We start from the raw sequence: 24,730 nt of genomic DNA, 5'->3' as shown, positions 1-24,730 counted from the left end.
CCTGATGCATCCCAAGACCGCATTAGGTTTTTTCACGGCCATATCACATTGGCGGCTCATAGTCATCCTGTGATCAACCAATTACTAAATTAAATTAACTGATTTAAGTGAGGGTTAAACAGATTCAAGTGCATCTACATTAAGTGAGAAGTACCAATAACACTAATATCCAAAAACAAAGTTTAAAAATCTTCCTATAACTTGGTTAAAAGCTGATCCCACCTCTTTTCTATGTGCTATTAAATACCAACCAATATAGGAATGTCAGTTTTTTCTTGGGGCGAGGGCAAATGAGAAGTTCCACAAATGTAGAAAAGGAAAGTTTCAGGTATACAAACAAGAATGCCTTGCTAAAACATAATATCCCAAGATAATGCCGAACAAACTGGACAGCATATGTAATTCTGCTATAAAATGCAGCAACCCATTTGCCAGGCTGCTGCTAGCTATCGCCCCATTTTTCATAGTCCTAATCATCTTGTTTCTGTTTTAGAATCTCAATTTGGTACAAATTTTATGGCTTCTGGCATATTATGCACAGTAAGATTTCTTTTGTAGAAATTAAGTCTTCTTAGGTGTCTACATTGTTCTTTGAAAAGCTGGCAAATTATTTTTGGCTGGTTAAGAAAGTATTGTATTTTAAATCAAACTTTATTTTAAAAATTGTCACTAGAATGAGCATCTCAGAATATTGTTTGAATAGAAATGTATTACTCCACACTCTTGATAACTCACAAAAAACTGTAGATTTGCCCTACTTCCCAAAGATGTGGGGGCGCAGTAATTGGCATTGAGGGGAGATGGGATTATAGGGGCACTAACTGGCATTGAGGGGGAATACTGTGCGTGTGGGCACTGGGATTTTGGGGAGAGCTGTGTCATTGAGGGGTAGGTGGAGGTGTGGAGGGGGCAGTAACTGGCATTGATGGGGCATGCTGTAGGTGGGGGCACTAACTGGCAGACAGGGCACAGGAGTTGGGGTACCACTAACTGGCAGCGGGGTGATAGTGGTGTGTGTATGTGGTGGGGAGAGGCAGTAAGGGGCAGGGGAGGCATGCACTGTATATGTGTGTGTGTGTGTGTGTGTGTGAGAGAAGAGAGGCAGTAATGGACAGCGGTGGGGGTGGGGGGGATGCACTGTTTGCAGTGTGTGGGGGGGGAGCGGAGTCACTCCCCAGAGCCAGGAAATCGGGGCACAGCTGGAAAGAGGGGTGGACAGGATCTCCCCGGGCAGCAGCAGTATCTACCTCTCCGTTGGAGAGGCTGGAGCCATATCTGGGAGCCAACCAGTTCTCTCCATCATCAACTGCAGCTGAGCAGTTGCCGCTCTTCCTGTCCTCTCAGCAGGGAGGCTGATTGCGGTTACGCTGGTAACTGGACTTTTAGCGTCCAGTCAGCAGTGCTGACTAGCCACTGCCAGGTCCTCCTCTTTTTGAGTGGACTGTCCAGTCCAAAACTGGACATGTGACAACCCAACTCGGATCCTTTCTGTTCAGAAACCTTGAAGTACTACAAAAAGTGAGACCGGTCCAATTAAAACACAATCTCTACTGCAGTCCCTCTATCACAGTGTGAGAGGGTACAGGGGTTCCAAGAAGTCCCCAGTGAATAAGGGGTTATTTCAAATCAGTTTTGCTCCTCCCTTAGTCCAGATGCTTAGGAAAGAACCATCAACTGGCTACTTGGGAGGCACAGGGGAGAATGATTCTTTTAGGGAGTAATTTTGCACTCAGGAACCTTGAACTGCAGGCTGAGGGAGTTTTATTACACTTTTGCTTAATATAACTTGGTCTGATCTCTATTTTATAAACAGCCTCCTCTGAACGAAACCCTTGCTTGACTGGACTTGTTTTGTTTCTGAGGAGTGAGCCCACTGGCTTAGACTTATTTCTTTCTTACTACATCACATTCAGGCTTCTTATTTTCACTTTCAAAGCCCAGGACTAATATGCCTCTGCCTATACCTCTGCTCTCATTACCTCCTACTCGCCTTCCTGCTGGCCACACTCCTTCTAAGCTATGCTTCTATGTACCTCCTGTGTTTGGTGCTCACTGTTGGCAGAAGCCAACACTTTCAAAACTGGTAACAGATTTGGGGTGCCTATTTGAAAGCCCAAATTTATGATTTTGGCCTAACTGAACACCCACAGCTCCAAATTGAAGTGAATGGGAGTTGCTGGTGCTTGGCCTCTCTGCAAGGTTTGCCAAGCTGGGCACTCAAAAACAATCATTCCAAATCACAGTCCATGTCTGAAAATCAAGCTCTTACAGCTAAATTTTCAGAAGTAGGGAGTGACCAAAACTCCAGTGGAAATCACTGGAAGCTGTGGCTGCTCAGCATCTCTGAAAACAGGGCCCCAGCAAATACCCTCTCTTTAAAAGACTTGCTACATCTACTCTGACTTCTGCTATTGATTATCTGGCACTGAAGTGCTCCCTCCCATTCCAAGGACCCCACAAATCACTATGGTTTTCATTTAATTAGCAACACAACAAATGAGAAAAGAAAACTGAAATGACAGAAAATGCAGCCTGCTACAGACCGGCTTGTAGATGAGGAATTATTATGAGCCTATGTCACTACAATGAAAAAGGCAAAGAGATCCACTTCCAAGGCCCTCACCTATGGAGTCCCACAAGGCTTGGTCCATTCCCCAAAGAAAACCCGTGGGACAGCTATAAGTGGATGACACACTGCTCTCTATCTCCTTTACATCAAATGTAAACAGCACCACATCCCAGCTTTCTTACTGCTTAGCTGAAATCAGCACCTTAATAAAGAGCAGCTGCCTAAAGTTGATTCTGGGGAAGACTGAAGTGACGGTGCTAGACCAGGGCATGCTTCCAATAAATTGTCTCCTGTGAAAAATTCTCCTCTTGTACGGATCTCTGCTCTCAGAATGTTAAATGGGCCTACTGCCATGGGGCGTTCTTGGACTCCTCAACAGTACAAAATGCTCAGATAGCCATTCTACCACCAAACAACAACACCCTTCCCCCCACCCATTTCAATCTGGGATTGGCCTGAAGAGCCCACTCCCTCCTGTCAGATGTAGTCTTGGCTACAGACTGATCCATTCATTCATAACTTTCAGGGATGTTGCAGCTGCTATCTAAGATAAAAGCCACAACCTGGAAAACCTGGTCCTTCATGCAGCAGTCCACCTACTTCCCATGAACACACCACCCCACCATTTGGCTGTCTGCATGCCTCCTCGTTGAACAAGGTGCTGGCCAAGAGCTCTGTCCTGATATTTAAAGCCCTCTGTTGGATTGGATCCAGTTATCTGAGTGATTGCATCTCCTTCTGGCCATGTCCTCTTGGGACCGCTACATTTTACTGGATCTAGAAAATAGTGATTAATGGGTGTGTGTGCTTGTGAATGCAGAAGGCAGAGCTGTCACAGGAGCTGGAGCAAGTCTATGGATCTCATTCCTACAAGGGATAAGAATGACCACAGTGAGGTGAGAACTAAATGCAAAACTCATCTTGTCAATGTGGCTTTCCCTTAGTAAATTCTTCACACACTCACACGAGCTATGAAATAATCAAGTTACTTCTTCAGGGTGGGAAGGAAGAAGGGAGAGGTTGTGGTTATGATGTCTACACTGGGGAGATGCTCAGATACCACAGCAGGGGGATCATTTAGGTACCTAGACAGGCAGATAAGTTTATAGTAATTTATTGTAATATTAATTTAAAATCTATTTATATCATTAATTCACCAAAAACAAAGAGGAGGTTGAAGAAGCTCCCTGGACACTCAATAACAGACTTAAAAGTGGTCATTCTTCAACAAAAAAACTTCAAGAACAGACTTCAACGAGAAACTGTAGAACTGGAATTTATTTGCAGACTTGACACTATCAAATTAGGCCTGAAGAAAGACTGTGAGTGGCTGGGTCACTACAAAAAATAATTTTCCCTCTGTTGATACTCACACCTTCTTGCCAACTGTTGGAAATGGGCCACATCCACCCTAATTGAATTGGCCTCGTTAGCACGGAACCCCACACTTGGTAAGGCAACTCCCATCTTTTCATGTGCTGTATATTTATACCTGCCTACTTTTTTTCACTTCATGCATCTGATGAAGTGGGTTATAGCCCATGAAAGCTGATGCCCAAATAAATTTGTTAGTCTCTAAGGTGCTACAAGGACGCCTCGTTGTTTTTGCTGATACAGACTAACATGGCTACCCGTCTGTAACCTGTGATTAATTCACCAGTGATTTAAAAAATATGATGATAAATTTCTGTACCACATCAAAATTAGACCTAGATTTTGGTCTTTTTATGTGCTTGAACAATATTGTCCATGCCCAGTTTAGATTGTGAGTGCCTGGGGACAGGAACTGAGCCTTCATGCTGGTCTAGTACTAAGCATGCTATGTGAATTCAATTAACAATCAAGTCCTCACCTAACTGCAAATTCTCCACCCAACTTGTTCACTCACATGAATTTCTCCATTTACTTTAAAAAGTACATTTTTAACCTTTTCTTTTTGCTTCTCTGAACTGTTTTCTTGTCCTTAATGTCATTTGTTTGACACATTGTGCAGTCACTGACACACCCTGTAGAATTCAAGAGAACTCAACTAACCACACCCTGAAAACAAATGCACTCCCATAAACCTGTGGTGACATGAGGACTACACATATACTTGGCTAATAAATGCACAATGACAAAACAGTACAGCACACACCCTGATATACCCTCCCAAATGAAGGGCTACTACAGTTCAGCAGCTTGCATACACTCTTAAGCAACAGAAGACAGTGCATAACTGAGTAAGCTCAATGACTGCGCATATCAACCTTTGAACAAAACATAATTGACCCGAATGGTGACTGTACATATACAGGTCAAGAGCAAAGCGTCACAGATTTACCTTGATAAATAATGACTGCTCGTGACCTAGTCAATGTATCTATAGTACATTTCCAATTCATGCTTGAGCACCAGAGTCCAAGCCAGAGGTTATCAAATAGCACTGAACAATGAGTAAGAGATCTCAAAAGAAAAAAGTGACCATTTGATGTGAGCCTTAAAGGATATTTATTAAACAGATTTGTACAGAATGTGAAGAGAACTGGGATTACTCTGTTTAGAAATGAAGAGACTTTGGGTTGATACAATAGAGATTATCAAAATTATGAAAAATCAATATAATTTATAAAGATACATTAATGAGGAGTTAAAACTAAGGGATGTCATATAATCTAAATATTAGGAATACCTAGGTAATTTAGGCAGACATCATTTTACCAAGAAAAACAAATTTATGGAATAAATGATTGAGGTAGGTGATTAAAGCAAGTCATATAAAGAATTCTGGACTCCATGTTATCAGAAAGATATTGGCAAACTGGAAAGAATGCAGAGAACGGCAACAATCAGAGAACTAGAAGGGCTGACTTGTAAGGACTGACTAAGATAAATACATCTACTGTGGTTAACAATAACTGAAGATACATAACAGTTGATAAAATATTGGCTAGGGCATAAACACCTAAGCCCAGTTCTGGGCCAGATCCTCAGCTGTTATAAATCATCACAGCTCCACAAGGAGACACAAGGGGAATAATTACTTACAATAAAATAGAGGAAAATGTAGGCTGAACATCGGTAAAAGTTTCTTGACAATGAAGTGTATTTGGCTGGGGAATAGTCTTCCATGGAAAGAGTAAAACTCCCATCATTTGGGACTTTTAAAACTAGATTGAGTAAAAGACTAGAAAACATACTGTAGGGAAAAATCCTGAACAAACAGAGAGATAAAGATTTTTTTCCCTCTCTAGTGTCTATGATCTTGGGGGACAAATAGGTTTTTTTGGGAGACAGTATAGGCAGGGGGTACAAGCCAATGTTTGGAAGTCTAGAAAACCCAAGTTCTTTCTCTGGTTGTCATTTACTCCAGCTGTGAACCCCATTCTGTCTGTTTTCTCATCTTTAAGGTAGGGATGGATTTATCTTCCAGAGAACTTTGGAATCCAACAAGATCCACCAGCATCCCAGAGTGGATCATCAAAGTAAGACTCCTGTTCTACTGCTGAAGTAGAATGGTACTGAATTCATCTGGGAGGAAGTAGCAATCTCGCCTTAATTACAAGACCATTTTATTATTTCTCTATCTTTAATCTATGAGACACTGGTTATGAATCCAGAGAGAGTCACCAATGATGTGTTTCATCTGTAAGAAAGCAGTCAGGAATATGGAATGTTATTTTTTGTACTTTTGTGAACATAGAACTAGGAGCTAGAAACTCCTGGTTGCTAATCTTGAATGTGAAACAGACCCTGCGTTGTCCTAGGTGAGTAATTTCACCTCTCTGCCTGGGTTTCTTCATCTGAAAAATGTTCATAATGATATTTACTTACCAACTTCAAAGGAGTTAGGAGGATCAATTAATGGTAGTAAAGCACTTTGAAGAGAAACATGAGGTAGTATTAAGATTACTATCATCAGGAGAGTGATAATTTATTGTTTCTTTATGAAAAAGACAGTTACTTTCAGATCCAGTCATCAGTATCAGCTTACTTATTTCAACTCCAATTATGCTATAATCATGCCACATAAACTCTTGCTTTTAGTTCTTAACCTAACACACAGCATGATCTAAGCAACCGCACCCAGCTGGACTGCAGTCAAATTCCTGTTCTTATCTCAAGCTTTCTAGAAGCCTTAGGTAATTAAACAATGTAATGACGAGGGGTCTTATCTAAGGGCATTAAGTTCTCCTTTTCTTGGCAGGGCTGTGAGCTGTATCAGGCCATAAAGTTATTCTGGCATGATGCGGTGCCCATCGATTTCTTCAGAATTTGACCTTTATGTTTCAAAGAAAAACTTCCCCATGTGACCTATTGCTGTGTTGTATGTATTCCTAAATATGTAGTCAGAGCTACTGTGTTTTAGGCTGCCTAAGGCTCTGTGTTTTTGAGTTTGTAACCAGTTTAGTAACTTGCTTGGCTTACATGGTTTATGTCTTCAACACAATATGGCTAATACTAGGTGACTGTAGCAGCTAACACTGTTTGGTTCTTGCTAGTATGTATTCTAGGCTGTACCTGAATCAGCACTGTTTTGGTTTTTTTGCACTATAGGACCCTCTACCCAAGCCTGTCTAACCAGCTCTACCTTATGAGAGCTGGAAATTGCCCTACTAATTTTGATGGGCTGTTAAATTTCAGCTGAGTATGTTAACTAGCTCACTGCTAATCATTTAAGAGAAATATCCCACTAATGTCAGATAATATAGACATCTGAGTTACAAAAGGTCTATTCGATATTTTTTATTCATTCCAAGGGACTTCTGCAGGATTGTTCCCTACAGTCTAATCTCCAGGGCTTCCTCCAGTCTAGTTTCACATATCCCAAGAAAAGAACATAAGAATGGCCATACTGGGTCAGACCAAAGGTCCATCCAGCCCAGTATCCTCCCATCTGACAGTGGCCAATGCCAGATGCCCCAGAGGGAATGAACAGAACAGGTAATCATCAAGTGATTCACTCCTTGTCGCCCATTCCCAGCTTCTGGCAAACAGAGGCTAGGGAACCATCCCTGCCCATCCTGGCTAATAGCTATTGATGAACCTATCCTCAATGAATTTACTTAGTTCTTTTTTGAACCCTGTTATAGTCTTGGCCTTCACAATATCCTCTGACAAGGAGTTCCATAGGTTGACTGTGCATTGTGTGAAAAAAATACTTCTTTTTGTTTGTTTTAAACCTGCTGCCTATTAATTTCATTTGGTGACTCCTAATTCTTGTGTTATGAGGAGTAAATAACCCTTCCCTATTTACTTTCTCCACACCAGTCATGATTTTATAGATCTCTATCATATCCCCCCTTAGTCATCTTTTTTCCAAGCTGCAAGGTCCAAGTCTTATTAATCTCTCCTCATATGGCAGCCGTTCCATACCCCTAATCATTTTTGTTGCCCTTTTCTGAATCTTTTCCAATTCTAATATATCTTTTTTGAGATGTGGCGACCACATCTGCATGCAGTATTTAAGATGTGGGTATACCATGGATTTATATAGAGGCAATATGATATTTTCTATTTATTATCTATTCCTTTCTTAATGATTCCCAACATTCTGTTAGCTTTTTTGACTGCTACAGCACATTGAGTGGATGTTTTCAGAAAACTATCCACAATGACTCCAAGATCTCTTTTTTTGAGTGGTAACAGTTAGTTTAGACCCCATCTTTTTATATGTCTAGTTGGGATTATGTTTTCCACTGTGCATTACTTTGCATTTATCAACATTAAATTTCATCTGCCATTTTGTTGCCCAGTAACCCAGTTTTGAGAGATCCTTTTGTAGCTCTTTGCAGTCTGCCTGGGACTTAACTATTGTGAGTAGTTTTGTATCATCTGCAAAGAATTCTAGTAGATTGGTGAGGCATGATTTCCCTTTATAAAAATAAAATAATATAAAAAACATGTTAACTCTTCCCCAACAAATTGTGTTCATCTATGTGTATGACAGTTTTGTTCTTTACTATGGTTTCAACCAGTTTGCCCGGTACTGAAGTTTTCATCCCTTCCCTTAGGAACCTATTACACAGCCTAATGGATCTCACCATTAAGAAATGTTTCTCTGCTTGTTCCAATCTAAACTAATCTTGCTTCTAAATATAGTCTTGGTTTCCTGCTGAGCCACCAGAGAAGGGTAAAATGGAGAGAGGTGGGTCACTAGGGAGGAGGCAGATGGCAACAGACACAAGAAGACCATGAAAGTGGTGGAACCACCAAGGAAGGCAGTGTGGTATGCATAGAGTTCTGCGAATTTCCTCTTCCCTTTGATCCCTTTTCTTGATTAACCGCCAAGAGGAGGTATTTTGGCTGTAACCATGTTTCTTTTCTGTGCTGTGATATAACTTGTGCTGTAGGTGACACCACTCTGTCAACCCCCTTTCCCAAAGCAGTGACTAGTTATTCCGCAGCCAGCGAAAGTTATCTTTACACCTTCCTTGGAGTTGTAAGGAACCTGAGCCCCTTCCTCAGCTGCTTTTTCAGTTTCCACTGACTGCTGGACACAGAGATGATGATCTGAGGCATCCCCTTTCAAAGACAGGCTGCAGTTTACTGGGCCCAGGCTCTCCCTGCAGTGCAGCCCCAACTGCCCCTGGAGTAGCTCAGTATGTAGGAAGGGTGATTACTGTTTGGGCTGAAAGGCCCCTAGCGGGGTCAGGCCCCCTGTGCTAGGCGCTGTACAAACACGCAATGCTTACCCCGAAGAGCTCACAGCCTGTACACACGAAGAGGGAGGGGGTTCCGGCAGAGGCACAGAGAGGGAAGCCCTTGCCCAGGGTCCCCCAGCAGGGCAGTGGCACAGCCAGCTCTCCTGAGTGCCAGCCCAAGGCCAGGCAGCGGCTCCTCCAGGCCCGGAACCGGCCGCGCCGCCTGGCCTCTCCTGGCCCTTTAACTCGGCGGCGGAAGCGGCTGGGGTGGCCGGTGCCGGCCGCCCAATGGGGACGCGGTTCGCGGCCCATCACTTCCTGGCCCTGCAGCCGGGCCGGCACGAGCGAGGCTGAGAGAGCCGGGGGAGGGGCCGGAGGCTGCGCCGCACCCGCCACCAACATGCCCTTTGACTTCAGGAGGTGAGTGCGGGGCGCCCCCCGCCCCCGCGCGCGGGGAGGGGCCCCGGGGGCTGCTTGCGCGCGGACCTTACCGCGGCGCGAGGCCGGGGTCTAGGGCCTCTAGTGCACGCGGGAGGGGGACACCCGGAGCATCCCATGCTGTCCGCGGCGATATCCGCCAAGGCGTCCCGCGCTGCGGGAGGGGTCGATGCAGCCCCTTCCCTCCAGCCGTGCATGGAGTGGGGGAAGAAAAGAGTCACAGGATCCTTGCAGCCCTGGGCACCTGGGGGCTGCTCCTCCGCCCCGAGCTGGTGCCCCGTTGCTCGGTGATGTTCTTCCCTCGTAGCGTGCAGTGCACAGTTGTATCCGTTCCGCAGCCAAACCTGGCCTAGCCTCATCTGGGGACGCTGAACGCCCCCGGCCGAGCTTTTTCCCACGTGTACATTAGTTCAGGGCGCAACCTGTGCGAGTGTCTCGTAAGCACTGGGTAGCGCTCGCTGAAACACAGGCAGGGGTGTGATCTTTGTGTAAGAAAACATGTTACTATATAACACCATAAATGTGCCCAGTGCTGTGCAAAAACAAGGTAAAGTCCTGCCTCAAACTGCTTATGATCTCACACAGGCTGAAATGAAACACAAGCCGCAGAGCAGTCTGGGGAGAGGGTATGGAGGCCGCCCTGAGGCTGGGGGCGGGCAGGATGCCAGGGGAAGGGGACTAGGTTTTGAGGGGAAGGTGCATGGGAAGTTGGAGGTTCTTCCAACAATGCTGTTATGTAATAATGTTGTGTAAAGTGGGTGTTGAGGATCTTTATAGAGAGCATTGAGGTCATGTGGGTGTGCTGGGGGGAGAGGTAGAACCCTTTGTTTGATGATGCATGATTCCTAAACTGGCTGGGTGGAGGGGGTGTTTCATTACTTTAGACACAAACAATAACAAAAGAGCTGAGTTGAGCACTCTGCCCTCTCTTCTTCTCCTTGCAGGGAGAGGCACTGACAGGTCTTTGTTCCCAGTATAATGCTCTTACCAAGTACGAAAGCTTCTTTAGGGGGCTGCCTGTTATGATAAGGCTACATGTAACTAAAGCTTTGTGTGTTGTTGCTACTGACAGCATTGACGTTCTCATCAATCAAAATAGCACGGACATCTCAACCTGTACTCTCCTGCATTCCTGTTAGCAAACCTATGTCTTGAGACACAGACCTATAAATGAGGTTGCCGTGCATGCTTCATGTAGCCTCATAGATACTTAGATTCATATTTAAAAAACTTGGTTAACATGAGGTTTGCAATGGCAAAATAGTTCCTTGTAGTCATCATGCTCTTCCTGAGCATGAGTTTTTAATTCCCCAAACTTGCACTGGAAGAGCAGAAAATATGCAGTTAAGGTGTCCTCATGTGCCCCTTACAATTAAAAATGCACGGTAAACATTGGAGAACTGGGAAATGTAAAATTAAGATGATACTTCCCAACTAAGAAGCTATAGAATCTTATCTGTGCCCTCTTTGGGATGCCTTTGGTTTCAGGAGGTGAGATGCTAGGAGGAACTGGGAACATTACAGTACCTTACCCCTCCCAAACAAAACTGTCATTTTCTCTCTGTCCACCATAACTCCAAATCAGGACTCTTATTTATACAGTTCAGTGGGATTTTCGTTGTGTTCTTTGAGGCACTATTGCTCCAGTGGGTAATTGCTTCTAGTGGAATGAGCACAGTGGAGTATTGCTTAGCTGGAAACAATGCAATTTCACTAAGTCATACTGGATTTTGGGCGGTCCGTGGCTTCAAAGCCCCCGTCTGATTTGCGTGAAACTTGGTGGTAGAATTATTCCTCAGCTTTGGAGATAGGCTGCCAATTTCAAACCTCAGAGGCCTCTATTTGCAGACAGTAGAGGTATGTGGAAAAATAGGGCTTATAATGGGATCTGGAGCAACTGCTATAATAGTATGAGAGGGAGGTGTATTTCAGGTGGCTTGATAAATGCAATTCCTCTTGTTCCCAAGTTTCAAAACCCAGGTGGAAACACAAGCTCACTAAAATAAAGGAAAGGGCTGATGGTTCACAACAGGATGAGGCAGAGAAATTAAATGAACCTGGGGTTATAAAGTTTGATCCAAACTTCCCCAGAATTTGGAGGTGTTGGTTCAGAGCTATATTTGAGAGATTTCAAAATCACAGATAAACTTTGCATTCTTTGTTTCTTGGCAACCCAGAGGGCTAAAAATAGATTTTTTTAAAATGTGTCATCTTACATAATGTAAACTACAAAAAAAAAACTGTTTAGCTTTCATCTAAGATGACAATCATAAAATTGTCTCAAACTACTGGGTTCTGGGATATACCAGTTTTTTGGTACAGAAATTAATTATCATGTCTGACAAAATATAACTATGCGGTGTTGCAGCCGTGTCGGTCCCAGGATACTAGAGAGACAAGGTGGGTGAGGTAATATCTTTTATTGGACCAACTTCTGTTGGTGAGGGACAAATTTTCAAACTACACAGCGCTTTTCTGTAAGAACTATGTTGCCCTGCAGAGTAGCTCTAGATAGAGTGGATTGCAATAGTCTGGACTGGAGATGATAAAGGTATGAATGGAGTGAGGTCTTCATCTGCCAGGAAAAAAACAACCTTTTGGCCAGCCAAACATGAAGGAACGTGTATTTGCTGCCCTGAATAGAGATGAGACCAAGACTGCAAATCGTCGTGAGAAGCTGTGGCTGTAGCTCCTATCTCCTAGATCAGTAGTGACCAAAATTTGCCTTTTCACAGCTTTTCAGCAACCAGCATATAAAATGAGCTGGTGAGTCCCAATCCATCTACTAGTGGACATGGATACATGTCACAGATGCTAGTAATTGCATGAGAGGCCAAAGACTGAAGAGCCTATGAAGACTGAACACCCTCACTCCTAGAGGAGTCAGGGGAAAGCTTGTGCTGTAGCCCTGCTCCATGCAGTATCTGTTTGTGGATAAATAGAACTTTTATCTCTTGTGCTGTCAAGCTGTCCATTTTCAGGAACACTGAATTCATTTCAATTTAAAATATAATGAAATGTGTTCACTTGAAATTAGTTTAGAATGAATGAACAACCAGAGGGCATTAGGGTTTTAATAATACTTGAGCACTTATCTAGTGCTGTTCATCTTCACAGCATTTTATACATAATGACTAATCCCTGCAATCCATCTGTGAAGTAGGTAAGCAATTAAGACCTTACTTTATAGGTTGAAATCTCTGGTGCATACTACTTTAGGTCTGTATTAAGACTGAAGCACATGCCATTCAGGTATATGCCCTTCCGACAAAACATCTTATCCTAATAATGCACAGCCTTGGTGCCTTTTTATTCTCTCAGCCAATATTTGGCTACAAATGAAATGCAAATGTTTCCACACCTACCCTGGTCTCTGTTTTTCATGTCAGAACACCTTCATCCCACACCACCCTTTCTACTACAGTCGCCAAACAACTGGGGCTGCAGGTTTTATGGGGAGCTGCAGATGTTTCTAGGAACCCACGCTGCCTTCATGTGCCTGTGCATGCATGCTACCGCGCAGGGCTGGATTACCCAATAGGCAGACTAAGCACGTGCTTAGGGCACCAGCAAAGCAGGGGGCACCAAAAAAAGAGATTTTTTTTTTTTCAAAAATTTGATATTTCAAAAACAGTTCTTAAAACATATTTGGGCAATGATTGTGTGTTGAAATCTCTTTATAATACTCGCTGGGAGGCACATGCAGTGGCAACAAGTGCAATTCTGGAGTCCTACCCAAAGATTGTGGATGCATTAGAAAGTATAATTGAAGATCAAACACAAAAGGGAGAAACTATACAAGAGGCAGAAACCATTGCAAACAAGATGCAAGAACTAGAGTTTGTATTCATGTTGACCATGTGGAATGAAATTTTACAACACTTTGTTCACACAAGTCAAGCTCTCCAGGAAAAAGAATTGGATTTGAAAACATGTGCAGACCTCTGTCAATCATTAGCAGACCACTTACACATTTTGAGGAATGATTTTGAAAGATTTGAAGACATATCAAAAGATATCTTGCCTGATACTAACTACAAAGAAGCCCAGTCCCTCAAGTGAATCAGGAAAAAACAAGCAAATGATAGCAGTGCAACAGAAGTAGCATTGAATCCTAGAGACAAATTTCTCATATCTAATTACTACGCTATAATCGATACACTTGAAGCTCATACGAAGAGGAGAGATGAAGTGTACAAAGAGGTATCAAGTAGATTTTCTTTTCTAAATGATATGGACTTATCTGACGAACAGTATTCACAAGGTTCCCGAAAGCTAGTTGACTCATACCCTGTTGACTTGAACATGAATCTCTGTGGAGAAGTATGGCAGTTCCACTGTTATATGCGTGCAAAGTTTCATGAAACAGGAAAAATGAAATTCAGTCACATTGATCTTCATGACACAATATTGAAAGATGGAATACAATGTGTATTTCCAAACCACTACATATCTTTCTAACATTGATGATTACTAACTGCTCCGCAGAACGCTCTTTTTCTCAGCTGAAAAGAATAAAAAACCCTCAGAGAACAACAATGTGTCAGGACAGACTTGATTCACTTTCCCTATTGTGTATGGAAGCAGACATGCTTCGTCAAGTCAGCTTCGATGAATTTATCCAAAATTTTGCAATCAGAAAATCTAGAAAGAAGCTACTTTAATTTCAGCATACATGTAAGTTTTGTGTGATTTCGAAAAATAAAATTTTAATTTACGGTATCGTATTGTTTTTATTTTGAATTACATATTGGGGGGCACCATAATCTTTTCAGTGCTTAGGGCCTCTAAAGGTCTTAATCCGGCCCTGCTACCATGTGCAACTTGTGTGAAAGTTAGAAGCATGCGTAAATTAAACTGTAACTTTGGCCCATCTTGAATGAGGATTGTGTGGCAAAAATGTGTCTGATGCATGATGTAACTGCTTGCTAGACCTTGCTTCAGTAGAGAGCAGTATCTCTGAGAGGAAAGAGACCCTGGAATTATAAATGTTCTTCATAATTCTAAGTACAATGAACAGGTCATTGAACAGTGTCTGTGCATTGGAAACTGGGTAACAAGGTGGAGAGAGAAACTTTGCCACATGTATTATTGTTGTCCTTGTGGCTGACTGTCTGGCAGTTCTCATTTCAAAGCTAGTTACAGTTGGCTGTGGAGTAGCCACAGAGGCTTTTGAATTCTTTCAGGACCATTAAACTGCTGTTATTCAGCCTGCGAGCAAGTATAAACTAAAGTAACTGTAACTAAGATCTTGTTTTAACTGTGGGCAATTCCAAAGTTATGTGCTAATAGATCCCAGTGCTGTGCTATTCCGGCATTGGATAGTAAATCACCATTTATAGCTAATGGAGCAATTCAGAACTTACTTCCCATCATTTAATAATTTTGCTGTTTTTTTTTATTGCTTGATGTTGTGAGTAGAATAATAGAGCTCACCAGTACATTGGGCACAGGTTTCAGAGGCATGGGGAAGGAGCCAGGCTTAGAGGGGATTTAGATTTAAATGATAAAGCCTAGTGTACACTAGAAAAGGTTTGCCTTTACCTGTATAGCTATATCGGCAAACCTTCCCAGTGTAGATGCAGCTTATAGTGACAACAAATATTTTTTTTGCCTGTATAGCTTATCCCAGTTTCCTGAGCAAAATGAGCTGTACTGACAAAAGCATTTGTGTACAAGTATGACTGTATCTACCCCAGGGCTTTTGGCAATATAAAAAAAGTGACACTCAACCAAAATTACTATAGTGTACTAGCAGAAGTTTCTAGTGTAGGCCTGGCCTCAGACTGGAAGTGCTCAGTGGCAGGAGTTGTCTCTTATTCCGTTGGTATGGAGCCTAGCACAATGGAGCCCTATTCTCAGTTGGCCCCTAAGCACAACTGTAAAAAACTTTTTTTTTTTTTTTTGAAAGGAGGCTGTCCCTGGGATGACTATTGTAATCCACACCTTAAAGCATACTTTTTGTTGGGGGATGGGCAAATGTTTGTTTCAGTTCTTATTTGTCTTTCCTGAGCGAGTAGGACCATCTCTAATTGAAGCTGACATGCTTTCAACCGTGTTGCTTTTAGTGGAGGGTAAAGCATATATGTGTTTGTTTTGGGTTTTTTTTTTAGCTTAAACTCATCCATTGTGATGGCTAATGGACAAAGTAATGCTTGAATTACACAGCCTGGAGTATTAGAGAAGCTGGTGAAGCAGACTGCAGCAGGAACTATAGGGCAGTGTTATGTTGCCCTTTTTCTCTCCCTGTCTACCCATTAAAAACTGGCTTCAAACTGACAGATTATTGACTACTCTAAAATCTTACAAAATTTCTTTTCTGAATTCTATGATTCCATAAAGAACTTCTGCATTTACTTGTGAGCCCCAGGAAAAAAGTGTTGGTTTTTTTTTTTTCAGTCCTCAAACTTCTAAAGAAGACACACACAACTTTCCTTCCTGACTCTTTTTTTCTTTGACAGATTCATAAGATTTGCAACTCGAAATCCTGATGTGACACTCAAAATGCTGGTTAGTTGGGAGAACATCTTTTCCATATCTCCTTTTCTATAAATTCACCATTTGTATGTTTTTGAGTAGAGTTCCTGACTAAATGACGCATCACTATTTCCAGATCCATATCAAATGCCTAATGGAAAAGTACATATTTGGTCGATAGTTTCAATTTGGAATCTCCAAGGTGCTTGGTAGGGACTCAAATGAGTCTGCATTGCTGATAGCCCAGTAGTAGTTTGCTTTTTATCAATCTGTCTGTTTGCTTTTGCTGTATGTTGTTTAACTAGCTGCATTAATGTACAGTGGTAGTTCATTTGGCAAAAACACTTTTTCAAACAAGCTCTGGGTGCCCTTTGTGTAGAATATAAAGTGCTGGTGCTAGGTAGCAGTGGGTGTGTGTTTCTGTAAGGGTGGGGAATTAATGCCAGCTTTCCACTTGCATGGCTTTTTCCTGATGAGATGTGTTGCGCTTATTTTTTTTTTTGCTTTAGAATCACAGTGTGCAAACCTTGGTATGTGCCCTATAGTAAATTATGTGAATTGGGACATTAACTTTAGTGACAATAATTCTTGATGTTCATACCATGCCTTTATTCAGCAGAATTGATAAAGGTCCTCCATGGACTCTTGTATATGATTCAGCTGGGTGGTGTACTCTTCGCTCTGTGGCCTAATTTATGCATGCATAAGTAAAAATTGTAGTGTTGCTCTGTGCTGTTAAATAGCTGCTGCTTTACACTCCAGAGAGAGCTGCATTTTTATTAGCTGTAAAGTGATAACTAAGCACTTGTTTACACAATACCTGTCATTCCATATTTTTTTATGTTATAACACAGTCGCCGCCAGGGTGGAAAGGGGTATGTGTTCACCAGTGATATGGCACAGTGTAGAGTGACACACAACCTCTCCAAATGCACCTGATGCGGGAATCGTATGTAATTGCCACAGTTTGGTATCAATCGGGATACTGGCTTGCCCCCAAGTTTGTTTAAAATAAACAAGATGTCTTTGGGGGGGAATTACTGTAGAATCCCAGGAGTTAACTAGACATGCAAGAAGCTGAGGAAGTGTTGGGATGTGCAGAAGCTCTAGAAGTGTCAAGAACTTTAGTGAAGCTTGTGCCATAGGTAATGTGATTATATGTATCCATGTATCCATATATAAATACTATTTTATTTTCAGGTATCCTTAATAGCCCCTCTGTTCCTTCTAAAATCTAATTGCTCAAGTGCAAGGTTTTTACTCCAAAGACAGAAGAAAAATATTAAGCTTCAGTTAGCTTTGACTTGTTTCTTCTTGACTTCACTTTACCAAGATAGTTGTCTTTCTTAGTTCATTCATTGAAGCCACAATCTTCACTTTGTGACATCATAGTTCATTGACTTGCAAACAGTTGCATCAGATGTTGCGCACAGGATTGTAGCAACATTGCATGAATTAACCAAGGGTAGTGGAAGCTTGAGAGAGCTTGAGTGTAAAACATATGTACATACCTATTGAAAAGATTCATAGATTTTTAAGGCCAGAAGGGGCCATTAGATCAGTCTGACCTCCTGTATGACAGAAGTCCCAGAACTTCATCCAGTTAATCCTGTGTTGAGCCCAAAAGCAGGGAAAACTTAATCTGCAAAAGGCTGGTTGAAATAATAATCTTTTCCCCCATCCACACTACAAAATCTCCCATGTCCTAAAGCAGTTTTCTAAACTCTTGAAAGTGTGGATAGTGATCAGTGCTCTGAAATCAGAGTTAACTGGCTAGTAACTCTGCTGTTCAGTGACTGAAAATACCCATTGTAAAGAGAGACTTCAGTTGGATAGAGTGTGATTAAAAAGGTGGCAGCTTTTGAACTGCTTTTGCAGGTTGTTGTAGCATTTAAGAAAAATCTTCTTTAATGAAGCATATCTTAAACTTTTATCAGGAAAAACCACAAGGAGTCAGAAATACAGATTTGACATTTATAACAAATGAACGCTTTGTAACGGGCACAAATCCATGTTAAGGTAACATAACAAATCCACTTTCTCATACCTCTCTTCAATTTTAGTTTGAAATAGTGAGACTTCGACCGAAGTCATTTGCCCCCCTTCTCCCTGCCATCTGCCCATAGGCCAATCCATGCTCCAGGTAAAATACTTTTGGGGATCCTGCTAAAACACTGTTGCAACTTGTAGTGTAGATCTGACTGTAACCATGTTTCGTAACCAGGGTGAAGTCTTGGGCATTGATACTGATGTTTGGTGTAAATTGGGAGTAACTTCACAGATTAGAACTGGGCCTGTGGACTGTCATAAGATTTAGCCTTGTTGGAGAGCATTGATTTAAGTCCCATCCAAATTATAAGATGTAACTGTCTCCTCTCCCTCACTGGCATTTGATAGTGTGCCTTGCTCCTTCGTAAACTTTTCTTGGAAACTGGGCCAGAAACAGGAACCGCACTGAAAGCCAGATGCTGTCTGATCTGAGCTAATCCTGTGGTAATACAATCTGTTTCAAAAGGAAATCAAAGGTACTCCCACTGCCTGTGCACCTTACAGGGTTTGAACACAGTAAGTGGAAGTCTTAGTGGTATGTTTCACCTAAATTTTTTTTAACCCTGGCTGTCCTTGATGCAGTAAAAGGTTTGTGACAGAAACATTGCTGTAATAAATGCTCCATAGCAGACAAGCAATGGCTCAGATAGGGAATGTTACTGAACTACAACTCTTAATATTCCGTTGGCTTCAATGGATGACTGTAGCACAGCAGGTGCAGGAGAATAAATTAGAGATTTTATGGATTTTGTGGGGAGGCCATAGTGAAATTGGGATCCTAGATAACTATCAAATCTTTCTTTTCTGGAAGGTAAGCTGGGACCGCAATACTGGCCCCAACTAAGCCTTTTAAGGAAGTAAAAGATGGTCCAGCTGAATTTGTTCATGTCAGTTCAAATGGTTGGTTACTGAGATGAATCCTCTGTAATTGGAAAAGAATACAAAGATCATAGAAGGGTGCTAGGGAATTTAAATTCTAATTGGTCCGGAAGGGAAGAGAGCAGCAGATAAGAGAACCTTATCTGGCAGCTGCACCTTTTGAGCTTTGTCACAGGATAGTTACTGAGATGCTGCTTGATATACCAGCAGCCAGAAAATATTTGGAGCCATCTTGGTGTCCCTGGAAAAAGGAGCGTATTGTGGCCTGAAATCTAGTGTATTAGGAATGATATTTGTCTGTACAATATTGTCCAATTTTACTTTAGGAACGTAGGGGGACTCTTCAGTGCTTTGGGTGTGTGGCCAGGGTCCCACGGGAACCACACTGAGGTTACTTAATTAGGGCAAACTGCAAAGAATGGGGCAGACAATCCCCAAAGTTGGTGGTCATTCCAGTACTTAGATACACCAAGCTAGCCTCAAAACAGCTTTTGTAATACCTTACTGGTTACCCAGAAGCCAAAACACAGTTCCCTTAAAGCAACCCAGCCTTAGGCCTCCACCCAGAAACCCAAGTCAAATATGATGAGGATTACTGAAAATCTTATTTATCATATAAGAAAGTTCTACCAATCTCAAAGGATCAGGCACATTACCTCCCAAGTTAATGAATATTTCAGATCTTATTCAAATACACGCTTACAGTGAATTCTTATTAACTACACTAAAATTTATTAAAGAAAAGAGAGAGAGAATTGATTAAAAGATCAGTATACAGACAGACATGAGTACCATTCTGAGATCAGTTTTATAGTAGAGATGAAGAACTTTGTAGCTGCAAAATAAGTCCAATGTTCATATTCAATGCAATCCAGATTGGACTGTAGATCTCAGTCTTACAACTCAAGCTTCCCCTGCATAAAGTATCAAGCAGATCGGAGATGAAAGGATCAGGTCCCAAGAGTCGTTTATACAGTTTTCTAGAGGCCTCTTGACCATACATTCCTTAGACGAACATTAGGCAATCATAGAGACTCAGAAGTAGACCAATTTCCTAAGCATCAATGGTAATTAGCTACACAAATTAACATAAGGCAATTTATCCATTAAGCCATTTATCACAAACTTTAAAGAGACATATATACAGTGACATTATTACACCCAAGATTCATCTAAATGTTAATATTCCCTTTGATCTTTGAATCAATAGCTATAGTAATAGACAGGAACTGTCTGTTTACATGGTTAACATCTAATAAGATAACTAAACACATACAATTAGTATCCCCTCTAATTCTCTAACAATATAGGTTTGCATTTTAAAGTTCTAGCCTATCTAACATGGAATGGCCCTGATTACCATTTACATACTTTTCTAAAATGTCTCTAAAGGTTGAACCTGGGTCAATTAGTCTGCTTAGCCCTCCCTGGCCATGTGTCACAGGGTGTATACAGTGAGGCGGCATTGTCTAGTCCTTGGGACAAGGTGTCTGGACTCCTGGGACTCATTCCTGACTCAGTCAGCTCTTTGTGGCCTTGGGCAAAGAATGTAACCTTTCTGTGCCTCAGTTACCCGATCTCTGAAAGGGACATATTACTTGCAGAGCACTTTTCATTTGAAATTCTCACAGTACTTGTACAGTAGGAGCATAATCAGTTATAGATAGCAGAGCTCTAGCAATTTCCCTGCTTGGGGTGGCGAAATCGTCGTCTCCTTGAGTGGAGCATGGTTTCTCTGAAAACCATGGAGGTCCAAACCACATCAACAAGTGACTGTTCTTCTATCTTCCTCACCTCTTGGCATCCCCCACACTTCCCATTATCCTGACAAAATACTGTCCTTCACTGTTCAGGAAAACCATGTGAGGTTAGTACTAGCAACAGCTATGTACCACAGTTAACATGTTTTCAGTTCTAGTATGATTCTGATGCTTTCTTTACTTGATCAGATTTTGTTTCATGGCATTGTAGAGTGCAGGACAGCAGTTGAGTCTAATGACTTTTAGTCTTGGCTCCTAAAGACCAAGTGGACATCCTGCCTGTTGGTTGTGTTAATTGCTTCATTCAGAATTACGTTCTTTCTTGCTTTCAGTCCAGCAGTGGGTTTGGTTCCTTTTAAATACCAGTCCCCTTACTTGGACATTTTTTCTTCATTACATTTTTCTCTTTTTTTGATGAAGCAAGGTGTGGTTTGCTCACTTTATTTAAAAAAAAAAAAATCTCTCCCTCACACTCTGCTATCCTTCGTTTTGGCATTTTATTCTCACTGTCTAAAAGAAGAAAAAAAAATCACTCCTTGGCACAAATCCACAGCTAAGTCTCTCTCAGTCTAGAAATACTGTCTCCCTCCTAATTTCCACTGAAATGTAGTTGTGCCTAATATACAATTTCAAAGGAAAAGTATGTGTTCTACTGCTTCTTCTGAGCTCTCTCTTTTCCATTCTTTCCATTCTCTGAAGCAGTTTGTTCTGTTGGCACATTTCAATGACAGTGATTTATTTGATATTCCTGGAGGATGGAGAGCAACCCACACAAGCACTTGCGGACCAAGATTGCCAAACTCATAACAGAATATAGTTGGCTAATAAGGCATAATACAGAATAGTATGACTGATGGGAGGAGCAGGGGTAGGAGAACTAGGTTCTTGGCAAAGAAGTCAATTCAACAAAGGAACAGAATTTTCTTAGCTTTTTGCATCCTCTTATTGAAGCGTTCAAGTGGGGGTAAATGTACCTTTTGTTCTAAAAGTAACTTGTTTGGTTTTCTTTATATATATTTTTTTCTATAGGCAGATGCCTCTAGGACAGTGGTCTCCAACCTTTTTATGCCCAAGATCACTTTTTTTGAATTTAAGGGCACCCCAAGATCTACCCCGCCCCTTCCCTGAGGCCCTTGCCCCTTCTCCAAATCCCCGCCCCACTCACTCCACCCCCCCACTCGCTCTCCCCCACCCTCACTCACTTTCATTGGGCTGGGGTAGGGGTTTGGGAGGGGGTGCAGGCTCTGGGCTGGAGCCGAGGGGTTCGCAGTGTGGGAGGGGGCTCTGGGCTGAGCCTGGGGCAGGGGGTTAGGGTGTACGAGGGGGCTCTGGGCTGGAGCAGAATGTTGGGGTGCAGAAGAGGGTACAGCGTGCTGGCTCTGGGCGGGGGGTCAGGACTGGGCAGGGGGTTGGGGTGCTGGCTCTGGGAGGGAGCTCAGGGCTGGGGTTTGGGTGCAGGAGGAGGTTTGGGGTTCTGGCTCTGGGAGGGAGCTGGGGGTTGGGGTGCGGCCTCCCACCAGGCAGCACTTACCGCCAGCGGCTTCCAGTTGGTGGTGCAGCATGGCTGCCGCTAGGGCAGGGTCCTTGCCTACCCTGGCTCCACGCCACTCCTGGAAGGGGCCAATGCGCTCCTGTGCTTCCTGGGGGGAGGCGGGTGGCACATGGCTCTGTGCGCTGCCTGTCTCTGCAGGCACCACCCCCGCAGTTCCCATTGGCCACAGCTCCCTGTTCCCGGCCAGTGGGAGCTGTGGGGGCAGTGCTTGCAGGCAGGAGAAGCAAGCGAAGGGAGACTCCTGCCCTCCTGCCCCCAGGGCTGCGCTGGCCACTTTCAGGAGTGGCGTGGGGCCGTGGGAGGCAGGGAGCCTGTCTTAGCAGCAGCCCCGCTGTGCCGCCGGAGATCGCAATCCACCGGTGGGTGACCACTGTTCTAGGAGTTCTGTATGAAGATAGGCAGTGGGTGCAGGTTATGACACTGCAATCTAGGTACCACCATACTATGTAAGCACCCACACTCCTGCCAAGAGTGTTTTTGATGTCCTCTCCTCCCTGTTCCCTTACAGTCCAGTTATCTACGGGCTCTACTTGTATGAATGTACTGTCTGCATTAAAACAGAATGTGCCAATCCTACATAATGTTAACCTCATTAGCTTGTTCTCAGTACTCATCCTTGTTTGAGAAACTTTCTCTGTTTCAGAATGTCTTTGGGATCAGAATTAAGAGGGGGAACTGGCTGGCAGAGAAATCTATTCCTGTCCTTTACCCTTGGATCTAAAAGTGCAAAGAGCTATCAGGTTAAAGAGGAAGGGCGGGAGGGACATCAGAGGAGCACTGATGAGAAGTGGTGAGGTGGCAGGAGTGTGTGTATTGTGTAGGTGACTTGTCTTGTGGCAGTCCCAACCTTATCTGTTTTTAAAACAAAGAAGTTAATTTAAAACTACATTAAACCCTCCACCTCCCTGAATTTTCCAGTTCGTATTGGAACTTGCTTCAAACAGTTCAGAACAAACTGTTTTCATTGTGTAATTCTGAAGCTGAAAAAAGATTACCCTTCTAAAACTGGCCTTCTGAAGTACATATTTAATGCACTATTGTAAATAAGGCCAGTTGATTGCTTAAGGATATTTGCATCTTATCAACTGTTATGCAGGTGCTAATCTCATAATGTGTTTTAGTAACTTGCTGGTATTTTTAATAAGCGACTTATTCATTCTGCTTTGAATGTGTGTTTGTCCATCTTCACTCAAATATTCAGGGCCAGACTCAGTGTGCCAGACTCAGTGTGTGCCCAGTTTGCATATGTAAATTTTGATTTACAGGAACATGCAGTTTAGCTTACACCCTTCTGAAAACTGGGCCTCTATTCAGGAAAGCATCCCTATTCACGATGTCATTTATGCTTAATGCATGTGTTTAAGTACTGTCATGAATCAAAGCCATGGCTCTTAAAGTACACGTATCATGGGGTTTTCACAAACTCCTTGAATTTCCCTAGTAAAGACCTTCCAAAATATATTTTTTTTTTAAAAAAAAACCTTTGATCTTAGACATTTAGCACTTTTGGAGCTTTTCATTTGTAGATCTCAAAGCACTTTACAAATTTAGGTTAGTATTATTAGCCCCACTCTACAGATGGAGAAAGCGAAGAACAAAGGTTAAGTGACTTGACCAAAATCACCCAGTGAGTCAGAGCCTGGAATAGAATAGAATCAGATCTACTAACTTCCAGTCCTTCATCCTAACCACAGAACTCTACTGCCTTTATATGTCCCAACACCTCTCCCTCATGTTACACTCTCCCCTCCCATTAGATGGGAAATATGGAAACTTTGTCTAAACAAAGAGAAACAAACTCAAAGTGAAGCAGTAAGAGCAAGGAACTCCTGAGTTCTTATTCCGGGTCTGCTACTGACTTCCTGTGTAATATTGGGCGAGTTCCTTAATCTCGCAATGTCTGTTTCCTCATCTGTCAAATTGGGATGGTAACGTTTGCCAGCTTCATTGCAGGAAGAATAATTAGTATTTATCAAGCATTGTATTAGAAGTGCAAAGTGTTCTGCCCTATACGTCAGAGCTGGTAGCTGCCTTTAGATAGGAAACAAAGGAACTTCCTGGAAACAAAGGATCTCAAAATAAAATCTTAAATTACTATTTTCCTAAAGAATGGAAAAAGTGGTTTGTACAGCTATAGCTTACCCTTGTCACACAGTTTAAACTAAGGCAATAGGTTAAGGCATTTGTTTTTTTTCTTTCTGCTTTTTGTAAGTGAATTTAGTACTGTTGAAAGGTACGTTCTGCCTTATTTAACTGCTCTGGAGAGTGAGATCCTAGATCTACACCCAGAATAGGTACAACATGGATAGCAACAGATTGGAAAAAAACAGGCAATTAAAACCATTTCCTCACCATGAATATTTTGTTTGTATTTAAAGGGACA

The 24,730-nt window shown here is 42.3% G+C and overlaps 1 protein-coding gene across 2 annotated transcripts in view; it reads left to right on the top strand.

Annotated features, from left to right (window-relative positions):
- Positions 1–9,344: 9,344 nt before the first annotated feature.
- ERGIC1 (endoplasmic reticulum-golgi intermediate compartment 1) overlaps positions 9,345–24,730 on the top strand; it is a 101,500-nt gene continuing 86,114 nt past the window's right edge. The window contains exon 1 of one of the 2 annotated variants that reach the window (XM_073355799.2): positions 9,345–9,612. Coding sequence is in view for 1 of the 2 variants with exons in the window: in XM_073355800.2 (XP_073211901.1) it covers positions 9,593–9,612 (20 nt within the window). In the remaining variant the exon portion in view is untranslated. The remainder of the gene's footprint in view (positions 9,613–24,730) is intronic. The other variant, XM_073355800.2, reaches the window with a different exon arrangement.

Source organism: Lepidochelys kempii, chromosome 8, assembly GCF_965140285.1.
Source record: "Lepidochelys kempii isolate rLepKem1 chromosome 8, rLepKem1.hap1, whole genome shotgun sequence".
Lineage (NCBI taxonomy): Eukaryota > Metazoa > Chordata > Testudines > Cheloniidae > Lepidochelys > Lepidochelys kempii.
The sequence above is the reverse complement of the archived record's forward strand: the minus strand, read 5'-3'. Positions and strand labels throughout refer to the sequence as shown.